The sequence below is a fragment of the Enhydra lutris genome, unplaced genomic scaffold (genome assembly GCF_002288905.1).
Source record: "Enhydra lutris kenyoni isolate GAN:26980312 unplaced genomic scaffold, ASM228890v2 scaffoldscaffold25, whole genome shotgun sequence".
In the NCBI taxonomy this organism is placed as follows: Eukaryota; Metazoa; Chordata; class Mammalia; order Carnivora; family Mustelidae; genus Enhydra; species Enhydra lutris.
The window spans coordinates 9,605,356-9,628,653 of record NW_019154109.1 but is presented as its reverse complement, the minus strand read 5'-3'; the positions used below and the strand labels follow the sequence as shown (position 1 = coordinate 9,628,653).

General features: G+C 36.0%; 1 protein-coding gene across 1 annotated transcript in view; it reads left to right on the top strand.

Annotated features, from left to right (window-relative positions):
* LOC111150967 (complement factor H-like) overlaps window positions 1–23,298 on the top strand; it is a 186,178-nt gene that overhangs the window by 64,809 nt on the left and 98,071 nt on the right. The window contains exons 2-3 of the mRNA XM_022508655.1: window positions 21,492–21,686; window positions 22,131–22,307. Coding sequence (XP_022364363.1) covers window positions 21,492–21,686; window positions 22,131–22,307 — 372 coding nt within the window. The remainder of the gene's footprint in view (window positions 1–21,491; window positions 21,687–22,130; window positions 22,308–23,298) is intronic.

Below are 23,298 nucleotides of genomic sequence, written 5' to 3'. Positions count from 1 at the left end.
ATTTTATTTTTCCAGTAATCTGAATGCTGTGAAGTGGATCTTAATTTCTAAACTGAAAAATGCACATATTAGCCTGTTATTAAGCATAAATTTTCACATGAAAACCTGAACACTAAATTTAAGACTAATGAGTACAAAAACAAAAAAAATCTGGCTTTTCTGAGGGACAGAAATGCTGGGAGATGGGGGTTTGTGTTGTTTTATGATAGGACATCAGCACCATCTAGTGGAGTAAAAGTAAGTTTACTTAAATTCTGTTTTGTTTTAATTAATTATTTTTATTACATATAATGTTTTATTTGCCCCAGGGGCACAGGTCTGTGAATCGTTAGGCTTACACACTTCACAGCACTCACCATAGCACATACCCTCCCCAATGTCCATAATCCAACCACCCCCTCCTTATCTGCCTTCCCCCAGCAACCCTCAGTTTGTTTTGTGAGATTAAGAGTATCTTCAGGTTTGTCTCCCTCCCAATCCCATCTTGTTTCATTCTTTTCTTCCCTATCCCCCACACCTTCCACTCTGCCTCTCAAATTCCTAATATCAGGGAGATCATATGATATTTATCTTTCTCTGATTGACTTATTTCGCCCAGCAGAATACCCTCTAGTTCCATCCACCTCATTGCAAATGGCAAGATTTCATTTCTTTTGATGGCTGCATAGTATTCCTTTGTGTGTGTATGTGTGTGTGTGTGTGTGTGTAATCAAAACTATACTATGGAATCATTTATTAAAAGTTCCCTAACATAAATGTGCTAAAAATTTGCTAAAACTCAAAAAAAAAAAAAAAGACTATATATGAAGGCTAATACAGGTGTTATATACTACACAAAAATAGTTTTGTATGGAGCTTCTATGAAATGTTAAACATTTTCATAATGCATATATTTTATGATGGGATTCAGCTCAGTTGATTATTTGTCCCTTGCCTTTTAAAAAGAAATTCTAGAATGGAATGTTAAATGATTGTCATAAAACCAAGTAAAGAAAGGATTTTAGCAATTAAAGTAATAGTAATAAATATGTTTGGTGATCAGTATCATTGAATTTCCCATTTTTATTTTTTATTTAAATTCAATCAGCCAACATACAGTACATCATTAGTGTTCAATGATTCATCAGTTGCATAAAGCAACCAATGATCATCACATCACATGCCCTCCTTAATGCCCATCACCCAGTTATCCCATCCCCCCACCCACCTCCTTTCTGTAACCCCCAAATTGTTTTCCAGAGTCAAAGTCTCTCATGTTCTTTTTTCCCCTCTCTGATTCTTTCCCATTCAGTTTTCCCTCCCCTCCCCTATGGTCCTCTGCACTGTTCCTTATATTCCACATATGAATGAAACTATATGATAATTATCTTTCTCTGATTGACTTATTTCACTTAGGGTAATACCCTCCAGTTCCACCCATGTAAGTGCAAATGGTGGGTATTCATCCTTTCTGATGGCTGAGTAATATCCCATGCATATATAAACCACATCTTCTTTATCTATTCATCTGTTGAAGGAAATCTCGGCTCCTTCCATAGTTCAGCCATTGTGGACATTGCTGCTATGAACACTGGGGTGCACATGCCCCTTCCTTTCACTACATCCATATTTTGGGGGTAAATAACTAGTAGTGCAATTGCTGGGTCTTAGGGTAACTCTACTTTTACATCTTGGGGAAACTCCATACTGTTTTCCACAGTGACGGTTGAACACCAACAGTGTAAGAGGGTTCCCTTTCTCCACATCCTCACCAACACTGTTGTTTACTGTGTTGTTAATTTTAGCCATTCTGACAGGTGTGAGGTGATATCTCGTTGTGGTTTTGATTTGTATTTCCCTGATGACAAGTGATGTTAATCATTTTTTCTAAGTGTCTCATAGCCATCTGTATGTCTTCTTTGGGAAAATGCCTATTCATGTCTTCTGCCCATTTCTTGGGTGTTGAGTTTGATAAGTTCTTTATATATTTTGGATGCTAACCCTTTATCAGAGATGTTATTTGCAAATATTTTTTTCCCATTCTGAAGGTTGCCTTTTAGTTCTCTTGATTGTTTTCTTCACTGTGCAGAAGTTTTTTATTTTGATGAAGTCCCAATACTTCATTTTTTTCTTTTGTTTCCCTTGCCTCTGGAGATGTGTCTAGTAAGAAGTTGCTAGGTCAAAGAGGTCAAAGAGGTTGCTGTCTGTGTTCTCCTCTAGGATTTTGGTAGTTTCCTGTCTCACACTTAGGTCTTTCATCCATTTTGAATTTATTTTTGTGTATGGTGTAAGAAAGTAGTCCAGTTTTACTCTTTTGCATGTGTTCCCAACACCATTTGTTGAAGAGACTGTCTTTTTTCCCTTGAACATTCTTTTCTGCTTTGTCAAAGATTAGTTGACCTTATAATTTTGGGTCCATTTCTGGGTTTTACTTTGTTCCATTGATTGATCTATGTAACAGTTTTTGTACCAGTGCTAAACTGTATGGATGCCTACAGGTTTGTAATACAGCTTGAATGAAGTCCAGAATCATGATGCATCCAGCTTTGCTTTGCTTTTTCAACATTGCTTTTGCTATTTGGAGTCTTTAAGATAGGCTGTTCTAGCTCTGTGAAAAATGCTGATGGTATTTTGATAGGGATTGCTTTAAATGTGTAGATTGCTTTGGGTAGTATAGACATCTCAACAGTACTTCTTTTCCCAACTCATGAACATGGAATGTTTTTCCAATTTTTGTCTCATTTTCAGATTCTTTCATCAACGTGCTATAGTTTTCAGAGTACAGATCTTTTATCTCTTTGGTTAGATTTATTCTTAGGTATCAGATGCGTTTTGGTGTAATTATAAATGGGATCAACTCTTTCATTTCTCTTTCTACTACTTCATTATCATGTATTGAAATGCAGGAGATTTCTGTATGTTGACTCTGTATCCTTCAACTTCTATGAATCATGTATCATTTCTAGCAATTTTTTAGTGGAGTCTTAAGGGTTTTCTACATGGAGTATCATGTGATCAGCGAATAGTGAAAGTTTGACTTCCTTCTTCCCAATTTGAATCCCTTTTATTTCTTTTTGTTGTCTGATTGCTGAAAACTATGAGTTCTAGTACTATGTTGAATAGCAATGGTGAGAATGAATGGACATCCCTGTCTTGTTCCTGGTGGTAGAGAAAAAGCTCTCAGTTTTTCTCCATTGAGAATTATATTACCTAAGGAGTTCTTTCATATACAGCCTTTATGATGTTGCAATATGTTCCCTCTATCACTTTTTTGAGCGTTTTTTTTTTAATCAAGAATGTATACTCTACTTTGTCAAATGCTTATTCTGCATCGATTGAGAGGACCATATGGTTCTTATTCTTTCTTTTATCAGTGTAGTGTATCCTGTTGATTGGTTTGCTAATATTGAACCATCCTTGCAGCCCAGGAATAAATCCCACTTGGTCATGGTGAATGATTGATTCTTTGTTTTAATTAAAATTCAATTAATTAATATATAGTGTATTATTAATTTCAGAACTAGAGTTTAGTGATTCATCATTTGCATATAACACTCAGTGCTTATTACATCAAGTGCCTTCCTTAATGCCCATCACCCAGTTACCCCAACCTCCCACCTACCTCCCCTCCAGGAACTCTCAGTTTATTTCCTAGTGTTGAGAAGTTCTTAGAATTTGTTTCTCTCCTGATTTTGTCTTATTTTATTTTTCCCTCCCTCCCCTATTATCCTCTGTTCTGTATCTTAAATTCCACATATGAGTGAAATCATATGATTGTCTTTCTCTGATTGACTTATTTTGCTTAGCATAGTAATCTCTAGTTCCATCTGGGTCATTTCAAATGTTAAGATTTTTTTTGATGGCTGAGTAATATTCCATTTAAATATATACCACATCTTCTTTATCCATTCATCTGTTGATGAACATCTGGTTTCTTTCCATATTTCGGCTATGGTGGACATTGCTGCTATGAACATGGGAATGTGAATGATTCTTTTAATGTACTGTTGGATTTAATTTTCTAGTACTTTGTTGAGAATTTTTCATGCATGTTCATCAGGGATATTGGCCTATAAGTCTCTTTTTTAGTGGAGTCTTTGGTTTAGGAATCAAGGTAATATGGGCCTCGTAGAATGAGTTTGGAAATTCTCCTTCCATTTCTGTTTTTTGGATCAGTTTGAGAAGAATAGGTATTAATTCTCCTTTAAATGTCCAGTAGAATTCCCCTGGAAAGCCATCCCCCTCCCCAGACTTGTGTTTATTGGGAGATTTTTGATTACTGATTTCTTAGCTGGTTATTAGTCTGTTGAAGTTTTCTATTTCTTCCCATTTCAGTTTTGGTATTCATATGTTTCTAGAAATTTATCCATTTCTTCCAGATTGCCCAATTTGTTGGCATATGATTTTTTCATAATATTCTATTCTAATTGTTTGTATTTGTGTGATGCTGATTTTGAGCTCTCCTTTCTCATTTGTGATTTTATTTATTTGGTTCCTCTCTCTTTTCTTTTTGAACATCTGGCTAGAGGTTTATCAATTATATTAATTATTTCAAAGAACCAGCTTCTGTTTTCATTGATTTGTTCCACTGGTTTTGTTGTTTCCACATCATTTATTTCTATTCTAATCTTTATTTCCTTCTTCTACTGGCTTTAGGCTTTGGTCATTTACTGCTCTTTTTCTAGCTTCCTCAGGTATAATGTTACATTGTGTATTTGAGATTTTTCTTGCTTCTGGACATAGGCCTGTATTACTATATAGTTCCCTCTTAGGATGGCTTTTGCTGAATCCCAAAGGTTATGGACAGTCATGTCTTCATTATCATTTGTTTCCATGTATTTTTTAATTTCTTTTTAAATTTCCTGGTTGACCCATTAATTCTTTAGTAGGATTCCTTAACCTCCATGTGTTTGTGCTCTTACCAATTTTTTTTTTTGTGGTTAATTTTAAGCATTGCAGTCTAAAAAATATGCATGGTATGATTTCAATCTTTTTGTACTTGTTGAGACCCAATTTGTGACCTAGCATGTGATCTAAAAAGAATGTGTGTTTTGCTGCTTTAGGGTGAAATGTTCTGAATATATCTGTTAAGTCCTAATGGTTCAGTGTGTCATTTATAGCCCTTGTTTCCTTGTTGATTTTCTGCTTAGATGATCTGTCCGTTAGTGAAACTGGGTGTTAAAATCCTCTGTTATTTTTGTAGTATGATCAATGAGTTCCTTTACATTTGTTACTAATTATTTTATGTATTTGGGTGCTCCCAAGTTGGGGGCATACCTATTCACTATCATTAGATCTTCTTGTTAGATAGACCCCTTTATCGTGATATAGTGCCCTTCCTCATCTCTTGTTACAGTCTTCGTTTTAAAATTTAATTTTTCTGTGGGTGCCTGGGTGGCACAGTCAGTTAGGCATCTAATTCTTGATTATTGGCTCAGGTTGTGATCTTGGGGTCATGGGATTGAGCATTGTGTCAAGCTCCCTGCTCAGCCTGGTGTTTCCTTCCGTTTCTCTCTACCTCTACCTTTGTCCCTCCCCACCAGCACTCACTCTCTTTCTCTCTCTAAAAAAAAAATAAATAAATAAGTAAATCCTTAAAATCTAATCTGTCGGATATAAGAATGGTTACTCGGGCTTTCTTTTGACATCCGTTAGTGTGATAAATGGTTCTCCATCCCCTCACTTTCAATCTGCAGGTGTTTTTAGGTCTAAAATGATTCCCTTGTAGACAGAATATAGATAAGTCTTGTTTTTTTTAATCCATTCTTATGCTCTATGTCTTTGGACTGGAGCATTTAGTCCATTTATATTCAGAGTGATTATTGATGGATAGGAATTTAATGTCATTTTATTACTTGTTTTTTCATTGTTTCTGTTCCTTTCTGTTCCTTTCTGTTCTGTTTCTGTTCCTTTCTGTTCCTTCCTAGTCACCTGTTGTCTTTCTTTCCCACTCAAAGAGTCCCCTTTATATTTCTTTATATTTTGTATTTCTTGCAGGGTTGCTTTAGTGGTCACAAACTTCTTTAGTTTTTGTTTGTCTGGAAACTCTTTATCTCTCCTTCTATTCTGAATGATAGCCTTGCTGGATAGAGAATTCTTGGCTGCAGATTTTTCCCATTCAGTATATTGAATATATCGTGCCACTTTCTTTTGGCCTGCCAAGTTTCTGTGGAGAGATCTGCTGCTATCCTTATTTGTCTTCCCTTGCAAGTTAGGGACTTCTTTTGTCTTGACGCTTTGGGGATTTTCTTAACAAACAAAAGACAGAGGCTTAGACAAAATGCCAAGACTGAGGAATTCATCCCAAAAGAAAGAACAAGAAAAGGTCACAGGGGAGGGAAATGGAGTCAATCCTCTCTCCCTTATCCCTGGAAAGGGGAGTTTGTGCCCATTCCTGTCTGGAATGCCCTCTCAAAAGAGGAAACTATCTTCCCTCATGTGTTCCAGGTGTCCCTCAGATCCTGCCTTCACCTTGTATCTGGGCCATCTGCCTGCCAAGTGGCACAGTGCACCTATGTTTCTATCCCAGGCAGGCCAGCTGAGTTTTAGAACTCAAAACTTTAGAGACCTGACATGGTGCAGACCCACACTGGTCCTCTGCAGGAGGATCTCCTGGGACTAAGGCAGGTTTGTCCCAAAAGGGCAGTTTCACCAAAGCACAAGGGCTTGGAGTTTGGAACAAAGTACATCAAAGAACAGTTGTTTGGGTTAGCCGCCCTCAGCAGGTGTCTTGGGAAATGGTGCCTGTCAGCTCCTTTTTCTCCCAGAGAGACAATGAATGCTACCTCCCCCAGATGTGCTACAAGAGGAGGGTAACAGTCTCCCCCAGGATGTCCCAGGGGATCCTCAGACTGCATCTTCTGCCCCCAAGCTAACTGCCCTCCTTCTCCGCAGGAACACTGCAGGGCCCTCAAGGCTCCACACTGGCCATGCTGCAGACTTCTTAAACTTTAGTCTTTGAGCCAACTGGTTTTAACAACTCACGAAAATCAGCCCCTCTCATTTTCTCAGTCAATGTCTTTGGGGAAGTGTTTTCCTTGTGTAATCTCCTGTGTGCTCCTCTCTCTCTCATTCCCTCTTTCTTTCTCCTGTCTCTTTCCATGGCCATGGCTCCCCTCCATAGTACCTCTGATCCATTTCTCCCCTAAATCCAGTCTCTACAACTCCTACCTTCCATGATGTGGCCCCTTCTCTCCCTCTAGTTGTGTAGTTTGTTTTATCAATATGCAGATTGATTTTGTGGGTGTTCAGAATGATTTGATATTTCTCTAGCTGTGTGTAAAGGATAAGGCAAGCCCAGGGTCCTCCTACCACCCTGCCATCTTAGCTTTTCCTGTAGTCATTCTAATAGCAAGGGTATTTATACCTAAATTAAACAGCAGGCAGTATTAAAAATATTAGCAATTATAATCAGTAGGCAAGAGCTTCCTATTAATATCCTGTGATCTTTTTATATGTCACTTATTTAATTTTTTGCAAAATAATAATCATACTCTGTTTACAGATTCTGTTACTTTAATACATTTATTGTGAGATATAAGATGTAAGAGTGAATAAAATATGAAGGTACTGTATTACAAATATAACAAATCACCCATGTCAATGTAAAATGTCAATGTAAAACATACCCAGTATCCCAGAAAATCTGAGTGGGTTTCTACTATATCAAAACTCCTACTTTTCCTCTAGAAGAAAATGATATCTTAATATTTCTGGTAATTACATTTTTGCTCTTCTTTAATAGCTTCACAGCCCATGTACACATTGCTAATATATAGGTTTGTTCTTGAATTTTATATAACTGAAATCATCCTATAATACCAATGTACCTGTGTATTTTCTTAGTGCATTTGATTATTTAACTCTTAGTGTCATTTTGTAGCATTGGTGCACTATTCCATTGTATAAATACACCATAAATTTTTATCCATTCAACTATTGATGAGTATTGAACTTCTTTTCATTTTTGACTATTAAAAAATCATATTCTATAAATATTACCACACATGAAACTTGGTTGACATGTGTGTTAGCTTCTAAGTGACATATTCCTAGGAGTAAAATTGCTAAGTAATAACCAATGCATATTTTCAAGTTCACTGCAAGTTGCTAAACTCTTTCTTGTTGCGATGGATCCCATTTTCATTTGTACCAGCAGTTCCTAATGCTCCACATTATTTCCAAATAGTGGGACTTTTAGACTTCCTAAATTTTTGCCAATGTCTTGTCATTTTATTCATGGTTTATTATGGTTTTCATTTTCATTTTCAGTTTGAGCAATTTTTCATCAGTTTACTGATCACTTGCATTTTCTCTTGGAGGAATACTTGTTTAGATTCTTCACCATTATCTTTATTTTCCACTAGATTTTTCAGGTATTAATAGCAAGGTTGTTTCTCCTTGCATGTTTTCTGGAAATGGCTGATGAAGCCAACAAGTTCTACAATCTGAAACTATAAGGGTTTTTAACATATTTTTGTTATTGGGCTGTTGAGGTTTCTTTTGTGTTGTTCTAAAGATTCTTTTTTTTTTTAAATAATCTCTACACATAATATAGGGCTCAATCTCACAACCCCGAGATCAAGAGTCATATGCTCTACCAACTGAACCAGCCAGGAGCCCCAGAACACAAGGTTTTTAAAATCTCCTGGCAACAGCAAGATTTTGCCTCCTGAATGTTTGCCACTTCTTCCCACTAAGGAGAAGAGCTGAAAATTTGTCCAGAGCCAGACACCTTCCTACACTACCTGAGGTCACAGTGCAGGGCTTTTGTGGACAAAACCCCAGTTCAGGAATTCTCCTTCAGTATCATCCCACAAATTTTGATATATATCATATTTTCATTATTTTTTAAAAATTATTTTCTAATATATATTGTGATTTCTTCTTAACCCACGAATGACTTAAAATTGTTGCTTAACTTCAAATCTTTTAAGATTTTTCTAGTTATTTTCTGTTAACAACATCTACTGGTCAAGGTGTGTACTTAAAATGATTTTCAATATTTTGAAATTTGTTGAGCCTTGAGTCTATTTTGGTGAATATTCCATGTGCACTTGGAAAGAATATGTATCTAAACCTGCTGAAGGTTGCATTCTATCACTATGTAAAAGGTCAGTTTGGTTAATAATGTTCATACATTTGGGGTGCCTGGGTGGCTCTGTTGGTTAAGTGTTTGACACTTGACAGGCGGGGATACCTGTGTGTTTGAACCTAAGTGTTTGACTCTTGATTTCAGCTCAGGTCATGGTCTCAGGGTCATGAGATTGAGCTCCACATAGGATACCATGCTGAGTGTGCAGTTTGCTTGAGATTCTCTCCCTCTTCTACTTCCCTCCCCCTCCACTCATTCTCTCTCTGTCTCTTAAAAAATAATAGTATTCATATATTCCATATTCTTATTTGTCTATCTGCTTGTCTATCAAATACTTGGAGACATGTATTTAAATATCAAGCTATGAGGATGGATTTGTTTACTTCTCTTACATTTGTTATATCTTGAAGACATATTACTAGGTTTATGTACAGGGGTATGCTGGCAAATGTATAACAATCAACTGTTCAAAAAAAAAAAAAGAAAGAGTCTTGATTTATAGACTTTTCCAACACTCAATGTGTAAATACTTATGGTATTGTCAATTTTGAGTTAACAATGTAACATCACTGAATATTGCATTGGGAAGAGATGTTTATAAATTATCTCCTGTGAGTTGGTATGAGTCAACTCCACCAATCATTCTAAATGTTCATACACATTTAGAATTATTACATTTTTTCTGTTCAAGTAGTCATTATTGTGAAATACCCCTCTTTTATCTAACAATACTTCTGCCTTAAATTATTATTTGCCTGATATTAATATATTAATCCTATATTCTTTGGCTAATATTTTCATTGTGCATTAGTTTTCATCATTTACTTTCAACTTCTGTCCCATTTTTAAAGATTTATTTATTTAATTGAGAAAGAGAGAGAATGAGCAGGGGAAGGGGCAGAGGAAGAGAATATCCAAGCAGACTCCTGCTGAGCAGGGAGACCAGGAGGGCACTTGAATCCTAGGAGCCATGAGATTAGGTCCTGAGCCGAATTCAAGAGTCAGACCTTTAACCAGCTGAAAAACCCAGTTTCCATTTTATCAAAAGTGCCCAGTTCCCATTTTATCAAAACTAATCAGCATATACTTCAGTTTCATTTTCTGTTTTTCACCAGTTTTTATACTTTAATTGGAGTGGTGAGTCCATTTACGTTCCTTGAAATTACTGATACAGTTAAGATCAAGTCTAACATACTGCTATTTATTTTTTGTGTCATCTTTTCTTTGTTCTTCTATTCCTCCTTTTCTCCCTTTTTAAAATATCAATCAAGTATTCTTTACTACATCACTATATCATTTCTGTTAGTTATATAACTCCTAATATTATTAATGTTTTATAATTAGCATACTCAAATTATTTAGTCTACTCTTAATCAATAATTTCACTATATTCTACACTATGTAAGCATTAAAACAGTTTAAGTTCATCTGTTGTCTCTTGACATTTTTGTAATTATTTTCACACGTTATACTCCTGAATATTTTGCAAGCAGAATAAGATATAGTTATCAATTTTAAGTCAATAGTTTTAAAAATTCTCTTAAAATACATATAGTACTTTGTTTATTATTTTTCAGTAGTCTTTGTATTAACCCATATATTTATTTTCTTCAATTCTGCTCATTTATTTTACCCTTTTTTGTTTATATATGGGATCATATTCCTTCAGTCTAGAGAGCTGTAGTGGGTTTTTTGGTAGTGTCAGTCTGCTATTGTTGAATTCTCTCTGCTTTTGGTTTGTTTGAGAATGTGTTTCTATTCTCCTTCATTTTGCAGTATGTTTTCCCTGGGTTCAGAGTTCTCTGTTCCATTTATTTTTCAGCATTTTAGAAATGGCAGCACATTGTCTTCTTGCCTCAGTTGTTACTGTTACAAACATACTGTTACTTTTATTGTTCTCCTAAAATAAATGTGTGTTCTTTTCTCTGTCTGCTTTTAAGAATTTGCCTTTATCTTTGGTTTTCAGCAAAGCCTCAGTATAGTTTTTCTTTGTATTTACCCATTTCTTCTCCTTAGCTTTTGAATCTGAAAGTTGATTTTTTTCATCAATTTTTTATGTAGATAAGCTGATTATTATATTTTATTTATTTTTTATTATTCTATTACTTTTTAAAATTTTTTAATCATTTCTTAATTTATTTTCAGCATAACAGTATTCATTGTTTTTGTACCACACCCAATGCTCCATGCAATCCGTGCCCTAATACCCACCACCTGATTCCCCCAACCTCCCACCCCCCCACTTCTTCAAACCCTTAAGATTGTTTTTCAGAGTCCATAGTCTCTCATTGTTCATCTCCCCTTCCAATTTCCCCCAACTGCCTTCTCCTAACTCCCCATGTCCTCCATGCTATTTGTTATGCTCCACAAATAAGTGAAACCATATGATAATTGACTCTCTCTGCTTGACTTATTTCACTCAGCATAATCTCTTCCAGTCCCGTCCATGTTGCTACAAAAGTTGGGTATTCATCCTTTCTGATGGAGGCATAATACTCCATAGTGTATATGGACCACATCTTCCTTATCCATTCGTCCGTTGAAGGGCATCTTGGTTCTTTCCACAGTTTGGCAACCGTGGCCATTGCTGCTATAAACATTGGGGTACAGATGGCCCTTCTTTTCACTCCATCTGTATCTTTGGGGTAAATACCCAGTAGTGCACTTGCAGGGTCATAGGGAAGCTCTATTTTTAATTTCTTGAGGAATCTCCACACTGTTCTCCAAAGAGGCTGCACCAACTTGCATTCCCACCAACAGTGTAAGAGGGTTCCCCTTTCTCCACATCCCCTCCAACACATGTTGTTTCCTGTCTTGCTAATTTTGGCCATTCTAACTGGTGTAAGGTGATATCTCAATGTGGTTTTAATTTGAATCTCCCTGATGGATAGTGATGATGAACATTTTTTCATATGTCTGATAGCCATTTATATGTCTTCATTGGAGAAGTGTCTGTTCATAACTTCTGCCCATTTTTTGATATGATTATCTGTCTTGTGTGTGTTGAGTTTGAGGAGTTCTTTATAGATCCTGGATATCAATCTTTTGTCTGTACTGTCATTTGCAAATATCTTCTCCCATTCCATGGGTTGCCTCTTTGTTTTCTTGGCTGTTTCCTTTGCTGTGCAGAAGCTTTTGATTTTGATGAAGTCCCAAAAGTTTATTTTGTCTTTTGTTTCCTTTGCCTTTGGAGACAGATCTTGAAAGAAGTTGCTGTGGCTGATATCGAAGAGATTACTGCCTACGTTCTCCTCTAGGATTCTGATGGATTCCTGTCTCACGTTGAGGTCTTTTGTCCATTTTGAGTTTATCTTTGTGTATGGTGTAAGAGAATGGTCGAGTTTCATTCTTCTACATATAGCTGCCAGTTTTCCCAGCACCATTTATTGAAGAGACTGTCTTTTTTCCACTGTATATTTTTTCCTGTTTTGTTGAAGATTAACTGACCATAGAGTTGAGGGTCCATATCTGGGCTCTCTACTCTGTTCCACTGGTCTGTGTGTCTGTTTTTATGCCAGTACCATGCTGTCTTGGTGATCACAGCTTTGTAGTAAAGCTTGAAATCAGGTAATGTGATGCCCCCAATTTTATTTTTGTTTTTCAACATTTCCTTAGTGATTTGGGTTCTCTTCTGGTTCCATACAAATTTTTGGATTATCTGCTCCAGCTCTTTGAAGAATACCGGTGGAATTTTGATTGGAATGGCATTAAAAGTATAGATTGCTCTAGGCAGTATAGACATTTTAACAATGTTTATTCTTCCGATCCGAGAGCATGGAATGGTCTTCCATCTTTTCGTGTCTTCTTCAATTTCTTTCATGAGTGTTCTGTAGTTCCTTGAGTACAGATCCTTTACTTCTTTGGTTAGATTTCTTCTTGGGTATCTTATGGTTTTTAGTGCTATAGTAAATGGAATCGATTCTCTTATTTCCCTTTCTGTATTTTCATTGTTAGTGTATAAGAAAGCAACTGATTTCTGTGCATTGATTATGTATTCTGCCACATTACTGATTTGCTGTATGAGTTCTAGAAGTTTGGGTGTGGAGTCTTTTGGGTTTTCCATATAAAGTATCATGTCATCATCTGTTAAGAGTGAGTTTGACTTCTTCATTGCAAATTTGAATACCTTTTTCTTTTCTTTTCTTTTTGTTGTCTGATTGTTGTTGCTAGGACTTCAAGCAGTATGTTGAACAACAGTGGTGAGAGTGGGCATCCTTGTCGTGTTCCTGATCTTAGTGGGAAGGCTGTCAGTTTTTCCCCATTGAGAATGATATTCGCTGTGGGTTTTTCATAGATAGATTTTACAAAGTTGAGGAATGTTCCCTCTATCCCTATGCTTTGAAGAGTTTTAATCAGGGACAGATGCTTTATTTTGTCAAATGCTTTTTCTGCATCAATTGAGAGGACCATGTTGTTCCCTTCCCTTCTCTTATTAATTTGTTCTATCACATTAATTGATTTGCAAATGTTGAGCCACCCTTGCATCTCAGGGATAAATCTCACCTGGTCATGGTGGATAATCTTTTTAATGTACTATTGGATCCTATTAGCTAGGATCTTGTTGAGAATCTTGGCATCCATATTTATCAGGGATATTGGTCTGAAATTCTCCTTTTTGATGGGGTCTTTGCCTAGTTTGGGGATCATGGTAATGCTGGCTTCATAGAAAGAGTCTGGAAGTTTTCCTTCTGTTTCCATTTTTTGAAACAGCTGCAGGAAAATAGGTATTATTTCTTCTTTAAATATTTGGTGGAATTCCCCCAGGGAATCCATCAAGTCCTGGGCTCTTGTTTTTTGGTAGGTTTTAAACACTGCTTCAATCTCATTACTAGATGTTGGTCTATTCAGGTTTTCAATTTCTTCTTGTTTCAGTCTTGCAAGTTTATAGCTTTCCAGGAATGCATGCATTTCTTCTAGGTTGCTCAACTTATTGGCATATAACTGTTGATAATCATTTCTGATTATTGTTTCTATTTCCTTGGTGTTAGTCCTGATCTCTCCTCTTTCATTCATAATCTTATTAATTTGGGTCCTTTTTCTTTTGTTTTGGATTAGTTTATCAATCTTGTTAATTCTTTCAAAGAAACAAGTCCTAGTTTCATTGGTGTGTTTTACTGTATCTCTAGTTTCTAACTCATTGATCTCTGCTCTAATCTTAATTATTTCCCTTCTAGTCCATTGGGTTGACTTAATTTGTTATTGATTTTCCAGTTCTTTAAGGTGTAGAGAGAGTAATGTATTTGGGATTTTACAATTTTTTTGAGTGAGGCTTGGATGACTATGCATTTCCCCCTTAGACTGCCTTTGCCATATTCCATAGGTTTTGGACCACTGAGTCTTCATTCTCATTGGTTTCCATGAACTGTTTAAGTTCTTCTTTGATTTCCTGGTTGATCCAGACATTCTTGAGCAGGATAGTCTTTAGCTTCCAAGTGTTTGAATTCCTTCCAAACTTTTTCTTGTGATTGAGTTCCAGTTTCAAAGCATTGTGGCCTGAGAATATGCGGGGAATAATCTCGATCTTTTGGTATCAGTTGAGCTCTGATTTGTGACCCAGTATGTGGTCTATTCTGGAGAAAGTTCCATGCGCCCTCGAGAAGAATGATTATTCTGTTGTTTTAAGGTGGAATCTTCTGTATTCATCCATGAGGTCTATCTGGTCCAATGTGTGATTCAAAGCTCTTGTTTCTTCGTTGATTTTCTGCTTAGATAATCTGTATGTTGCCAAAAGTGGCATGTTAAGATCCCCTACAATATCATATCAATATGACTCTATTTTGTTTAACAGTTGGCTTATGTAGTTGGCTGCTCCCATGTGGGGGGGGGGCATAAATATTTATGATTGTTAGATCTTCTTGGTGGATAGACACTTTAAGAATGATGTAGTGCCTTCTGTATCTCTGACCACAGTCTTTCACTTAAAATCTAATTTATCTGATATGAGAATCACTACCCCAGCTTTCTTTTGAGGCCCATTGGCATGAAAGTTGGTTCTCCATCCCTTCACTTTAGTCTGGAAGTATCTTTGGATTCTAAATATGTCTCTTGTAGACAGCATATGGATGGGTCCTGTCATTTTATCCAGTCTGCAACCCTACGGCATTTTATGGGAGCATTTATGCCATTCACATTGAGACTGATTACTGAAAGATAAGTTTTTATTGACATCATGTTGCCTGTGAAGTCCTTGTTTCTATAGATTGTCTCTGTAAATTTCTGTTCTATGTCACTCTTGTGTTCTTTCTTCTTTTATAGAACCCCCCCCCTTAATATTTCTTGTAGTGCCGGCTTGGTGGTCACTTAATCTTTTAAACCATCCTGGTCTTGGAAGCTCTTTATCTCTCCATACATTTTGAATGTCAGCCTTGCCGGATAAAGCATTCTTGGCTGCATGTTCTTCTCATTTGGTCCCCTGAATTAGTCTTGCCAGCCCTTTCTGGCTTGCTAAGTTTCTGTGGACAGGTCTGACATTATTCTGATGGTCCTTCTTCTGTATGTAAGGGATCTCTTCCCCCTAGCTGCCCTTAAGACCTCTTATATGAAATTATGATTTGTGAATTTCACAATTAAGTGTCTGGAGGTCTTTCTAGACTCGTTGGTCTTCAGGGGTGTCCTCTAGGACATGAACACTTGTTCCATTCCCCAGATTAGGGAAACTTTCATCCCAGATTTGGTCAACTATATTTTCTAGTCTTCTCTCTTTCTCCAACCCCCTCAGGGCTCCTAACAATTCTGACATTGGAAGGTTCCACTGTGTCATTTATTTCCCTTTTCTCTTTTCATGGTTTCTAAGCTATTTGTTCCAGGCCTCCTCCTGATCCTTCTTATCTAATTCAATCTTCTGCCTTGGTTACCCTAGCTGTTAGAGTATATAGATTAGATTGGATCTCATTGATAGCATTTTTTAGTACTGCCAGATCAGCCCTCACTTCTGCTGGTAAAAATTCTGTGTTGCCACGAATGGTCTTCTCCAACCTAGACATTGCCTGGATAATTGTTGCCCTGAATTTCCTTTCAGACATATTGTTTATATCCATATCCAATAGTTCTGTGGCAGAGATTACAGTCTCTGAATTTTTCCTCTGTTGGGTGTTCCTCCTCCTAGTCATTTTGGTGAGAGGTGATTGAAGGGATGTATAGCTGACTATATCAACCACAATCCAGTCAAGGTGCACCCTGGAAAGTTTTAGAGCAATCAGAAGTTGCCACCAAAAAGAGATTAAAAAAAAAGAAGAAGAAGAAAAAAGAAAAGAAAGAGAGAGAGAGAGAGAGAGAGAGAGAGAGAGAAAACAGCCAAAATGAGCCCCAAAAGTGAGATTTATAAGGTACATAAACAAAAATGAACAAAAAGACTGAAAAAAGTAAAAAACATGAAAAAAAAAGCCCAGCCAAAATGAACCCCAAGAATAAGATTTATGTAGTACAAAAACAAAAACAAATACACAGAAACACTGACAGAAGAATAAGATGGGAAGATGGTTATAAACCCTCAATGTGGGCGGGGAATGTTATTTCAGTTCTTCCTTATGTATTTTGTTACTTTGTAAAAGTAATTATTGATACGTGTGTACTTACTGCCCTTTTTACTTACTTTCCCACTGTTTTGTATTTCTTCTGGCCCTTTCTTCTTCTCTTGCTTTATTTCTTCATGATTTCATTATTTTCTGTAGCAGTATGCTTAGATTCCTTTGTCTTTAACTACTGTACATCTACCAAAGGTTTTCTCTTTGTGGTTACCACAAGACTTACATAAACAACTTATATTTATAGCAGTCTACTTTAACTTGAACAGAACTTAACTTTGATTGTGTTCTAAGCTCTAGCATTTTATTCTCCCATGTTTATATTTCTGATGTCACAATTTACATGTTTTGTGCATCCTTTAATAAATTATCATAGTTATACTTTTTTTTACTTCTTTTGGCTCTTTAACCTTCTTCCTAACTTTATAAGTGATTAACCCTTACAATATTAGATTATTCTGAATTTTGTCATATATTTGCCTTTACCAATGAGATTTATACATTTATATGTTTTCCTGTTAATAATTAGCACCCTTTTACCTCAGCTTAAAGAATTCCTTTAACAGTTCTAATAATGCTGGTCTAGGGGTGATTAACTTCTTTAGCTTTTGCTTGTCTTGTAAACATTTTAATCTCTCTACATAGCAAGTTGTTTTTTTCTTACCACCCTGGAGATTCTCTCCCTCTCTTTAATTTTGACAGTTTAACTATAATGTACATTGGTGTGGGTTTCTTTGAGTTCATCTTACTTGCAACTTTGTAGGTTTCTTGGATCTGTATGCCTATTTCCTTCCCAAGGTTAGGGAAACGTTCAGTCCCTATTTCTTCAAATACGTTTTCTGCCCCCTTTCTCTTTCTTCTGGGGCTCTTATAGTGAGAGTGTTGGTCTGCTAATGTTGTCCCATCAGTCCGCATCTTTAATCTTTTGTATGGTGGTGAGTTCCACTATCCTGTCTTTAAATGTATTAATACTTTCTTCTGCTTCCTCTAGTCTGGTATTGAAACTTTTTACTGTATTTTTCAGTAAAATTATTGTATTCATCAGCTCTGTGACTTCTGTTTGATGCTTTCTTATATTTCCTATCTCTTTGTTGAAATTCTCACTGCTTATCCATTCTTTTTCCAAGCTTAGTGAGCATTTTATAGCCATTATTTTTAACTCTTTATCAGGTAAATCACTTATTTTCACTTTGTTAAAGGCTTTTTCTGAGGTGTTATCTTGTTGTTTCATTTTGAACATATTCCTGTTTCTTCATTTTCCTTGATTCTCTGTGTTGGTTTCTATGCATTAGTTAAAACAGCCAACTCTCCTAATCTTGAAGGAATAGCCTCACTTAAGAGATGACCATTATTGTTTAGCCCTGCCCTGGCTTTTGGTTCTCTCTTAGCTTTGTGATTGTCCAACCACCCTACTTTATTTTTAGTGGCTCTCAGTATTTCAGAGTGTGCCACGACCTGACCAATGCCCCAAAGGGGAAGAGCTCAGTCAGCACCTACATTCAAGGAGGTAAGAAGCCAGGTTCTCAGGCAGCAATGCTTAAAATATGCAAATGTACCTCTTTCAGGGGAAGACTGGGACATGGTCATTTCTGTCTGTTCCTCCTTAACTGAGAAATGGAGTAATAGCCAGTTAAGAGCTGTTTCTTTCTCAGCCACCATCTTTTTGAATTCATGAATACAAACCCTGCAGACTACCATGGGCAGGCAATCAAGGGCCAATTCCTGAGAAGCAGTCACAAAAACCAGAGCACCAGATGCAAAAACTAGACACCAAATGTGTGTATGAGTTCCTTGCTAGGAAATACCCGCACTCTGGAGTGCAGCAAAGAGAGAGATGTAATCTCTTACAATCCCTGGAGAGGATTACAGCTGGCTCTTAGTTTAATTAGAACCTGCTTCTCAGGCCTCATTTATAAAGATTGTTCCCCACTACCTCGATCCCCAGAGAACACCTAAGTAGGCCTCTAGCTGTATGCCAAACCAGAAGCTGGCTTCCAAAGATAGATGTTTTGGGGACTTGTCTGTCAGGTGCCTATCTTAAAACTGGGGTTCCAGATGTTATCAGACCTATTTAGCTACTCATTTCTGTTATCATTTTATCTTAATTGGTTTAGGGGAAGCAGTACAAAGTCAAAAGTGGAGTTACTTGGCAAAATGTTAGTGACTCTGCTTTAGCACAGATTCATTCTTCAAAAAGAATCTTATGTGCTAGGTTGAATCTAATAACATGTCATTTAGTAGCGTTAACTACAAAATCCTGGACTTTGGTTAAAGGAATTAGCTGTACAAGTACAGACAGATTAGAAATGTTTTAAAATTAGTGAATATTTGGCATGTCTATGGGGCCTCAGTTGGATAAGTGTCTGACTCATTATTTCAGCTCAGGACTTGATCTCAGGGTCATGAATTTAAATCCCACACTGGGCCTCATGCTGGGTGTGGAGCTTACCTAAAAAAATAGTGAATATTTTAATCAATTTTGGGATTAGTTTGCATCAAAACTATGACAGAACCACCGGTACTATGAGACCATAGCCTGCATTGATAGAAGTCTAAGGTAGAATGAGGCTGTTCTAAGTCTTACCAATCTCAGTACTGATCAGACTATATGTGAAATATTATATTTGCTTCAGAGTTGATTTTGTTAGAGTATAAAAACACAGTGTGCCCAGATGAAAGAGGAAGATAGTAAAGGGGTTCAAGCCTGTCATAATAATAATACTTATAATTTTATCCTCTTTGTATACCTTTTGAGAAGAAATCTCATCAGGCTGTTTTGGTTTTTTTTAATTGATATCCTTTGAAACACCATAATAGGTAGATAACCATAGTTGTTCTGAAATCAGACCACCAGGATTCAAATCTCTCCTTTACAATTTCACAGCTAATTTAATTGAATTCTTTAAGACTCAGTTCTTGCAAATCCAAAGACTAAGTGAAGCTTGTCTAAGGTAGAATTATTAAGTGACACACATCTTGATGTATCACGATGAAATTCATTCAAGGGTAGAGAGAAAATAATCTAAATCTTCAAAAATTAGTAGGGAAAAAAAAAAAAACCTAGAAGTTTACTTCAAAGGAATTAAGAGTAAATGACCATCTTAATCTCAACATTGGAAGCTTAAAAAGCATGGGGGAAATTCTATCAATGAGAGCTATGGACTGTAGGCCAAGGATCTATACCTAGAGAAGGTATCATTTACAAATCCTTATTAAAGGGGCACCTGGATGGCTCAGTTGGTTAACCCTCTGCCTTTGGCTCAGGTCATGACCCCTGGTTCCTGCTCAGTGGAGAGTCTGCTTTTCTTCCTGTCCATCCGCCCCCCTTATGCTCACACTCTCATTCTCTCTCTCAAATAAATACTAAAGTCTTTTAAAAAATCTTTATTAAAGAAAAACATTAGTCTATGCAAGGATTCAAAATGTATAATCCAAATAACAAGTCTGCAGAAACTATGGAAAATTTCTCTAATCAAACAAAAAAGAAAATGGATCAGCAAACTTAAGTATATGAAGAAGGTAATGAATATTTGTGTGTGTGTGTGTGTGTGTGTGTGTGTGTGTGTGTTGGAAATTTTGTTCATGTGTTGCTCAAGAATCTTTGCAATCAAATAATTTTATGGAAAAAAAATAATATTACCCTGGTATTAAAAGTACTAGATTATCTCTAAATCATTCAACAAAAAGGGAAAATTTTTCTAGAAAATATTATATACAAATGTGTTATCAACAACAGAAAACTTAAACATATATGTCAGAAATATTTAATAAATAAGAATAACTCAATAAAATACAATTATATCATGCCTCAATAAAAATAGGACATTTTAGTGTTTAAAAGGAATCAAACTATGATGGCATCAAATATTCATTTTTATCCTAAAATATACATACTATGACATATGACATATTTGAAAGCATCTCCTATATATGGTATATATGACATTATGTAAATATGATATTTTAAATACTTCACATACATCATATATACATACTGTGACATATGTGTCACATTATATGATATATATATATATGATATATGATATATATGTAATATATGTGTCACATATACCACATATAATATGCCATGCTCTGTATGACATTTTAAAATACTGCATATTTATGGTATATGTCATATATGTTATGATATATGTATGATATATTTTAAAATATCTCATTCACCAATTATGATTAGTAATAACAATCAAATGTTTACCATAACCTTAATTAACTATTTAGATATTAAGAAATATTCTTAGTCCATTTCTCTGATTAAATAAAAAGAGGAAAACTTGCCTCAATGACTGGTTTCAGGCATTATTTTTCTGTATAAAGTGGCAAATAGAAAATTTTTGTGTTTCTCTGTATTTCTTACACCATTTACAATAAATAGAAAAATAAGTTAATAAAAATTAATCTACAAAAAAAAATCCCACTATCTCCCTACATTGAGTTGGTTTGAGAAGAAAGGCAGGGCTCTGATTTCCGTTGAGAACAGAAAGGAAAGGAAAAGAAGATATATAGATGATCTGAGCAATAAAATCAGTACTTTCATCTCTCAACAAAGATGCTCATTTAATCAACCGGGGCTAGGATATACATACTCAAGGAGAATTCATTAAATAGGTCTCTATGTCTTATTCCTCAAGAGTCTCAAGTTTATATATCAATCACCCACATGATATAATTTTAACTTCATTAGTAATAACTTCATCACATATCCCTGTCATCTGAATTTGCAACTTTTCTTGTCCTAGAAACGCTGTTGCCATGAGCAAAATTATGCTAATAATAGGATATAATTCACCAATGAAAGAATTCATTTCTAATTTGATTCTTTTATTAAGGTAAAACATTATTTATACTGTTTTTGTTTCTTTTGTTTGTATTGCAAGTGAAGTCCTGTGATTTTCCAGAAATAAAACATGGACAGTTATACAATGAGAATAGATATAGATCATACTTTCCAGCAAGATTAAGAGACTATTTTGCCTATTACTGTGATACCAATTTTGTAACTCCTTCAAAACATAGTTGGGGATACATTACTTGCACATCCAAAGGATGGGAACCAGTAGTACCATGCCTCAGTAAGTAAACCCTTTTCTAATTGTATATCTGTGAATATTTCGAAGAGTAGAGGGGGGAAAAAAACGCATAAGTGAGTATTATTAAGATGACAAAAAGAAGGCCAAGGGACGAGTTGATGAGTTTTAGGAGGAAAAAGGCCTGTATAAATTTTCCCTTTTATAAAGAGCTCTTCATAAAAATCACATTACAAATAAAGACAGGAGCTTTTCAAAAACGCCCATATCATTCATACATGTTTTAATTATAAAAACAGAAGATAATATTGAATATTATTTTTTTCTTTTTCCACATGTGATAGTAGCTTTAGTTTTTCTTGAGTTGCATGTTATTTTTGGATACTTGTGCATTATAATTTAAAATTTGTACAAATAGTTTTTAACTTACCATTTTCAATGAATTTATGGGTTTTTAAAATTTTTGCTCATAATTTTTATGATTTTTAGGACAGTGTATTTTCAGTTATTTGAAAAATGAAAGTGCTACAAGGTTTGGACAAAAATATTTCCAAGATGAATCTGTGAGAGTTCAATGCAGTTCTGGTTACAGTCTTCAAAATGAGCAGACTATAATGACATGTACAGAAGATGGCTGGTTCCCTCCTCCAGAATGCATTCCTCTCAGTAAGTACTTGGTCTGAGATCCCAGTATATTTATGGTTTTCTAACCCCCATTTTTATTAACTGTCTATGCCAATGCATATACTTATCTTTATTTTTTCCAAGTACGTATGAATGGATATACAAATTTCTTGATACATATACACCAAAATAAATGTCTACTGATAGGTATTAGTAAAGAAAACAGTAAATGAAACACAAAGAAGAAACCTATAGTAATAGAGTGACACCAGGAGTGGAGGGAAGAAGATGGCAGTGGAGTAGGAGGAACCTAGGCATGCCTCATCCCATGAATACACTGAGATAACCATATGATCATCCTAAATACCCTAGAAATTGACCTGAAGACTGGCAGAACAAATCTGAGAACTAAAGTTCATGGAGAGACCACATTGAAGAAGTAAGATGTAGAGAGACACAGTTTGAGAGGAATAGATTGTGGTCACTGAGATGGGGAGAGAGCTATGGTCACAGAGAAAGATTAGCACACCAGGGAGCACATGGGAAAATGAATCACTGTGGCAATTGTCTTGAAAAGTGAGAGAGCCCAAATTTCATAGTTCTTATAACCAGTGGGGTTTAAAGACTGGGGTTTTAAAGGTAGTGTACTTGGCTCTAGGACAGTTCAAAGAGCATTAGGACTTGGAGAAAAGGCAACCAAGAAGCCTGAGAACATACAGCTGGAAAGAGCAATCCGAAGAGTACCCAGAGCACACAGTTAGGAGTTTATTGCAGAAAGGCAGTTTCCCCAGAGACCCCTTAGGGAACAAAGGAACTGGCAGGTTCCATTTCCCCCGCCCACCCTTCAGCATAAACAGAGAGCCACCTGTAGGAACCAGCACAGGGCCAGCGCTCACTATCTAACTTGCTCGTACCAAGTCCCATCTCCCTGTGCTCCAGTGGGAACACACTTCCAGTCATGCTTGCCTCAGTCCCTGAGCAACCAGCCTCCCCCCACAGTACGTCCATTACACTCAAGATTAGGAGAAGTAGC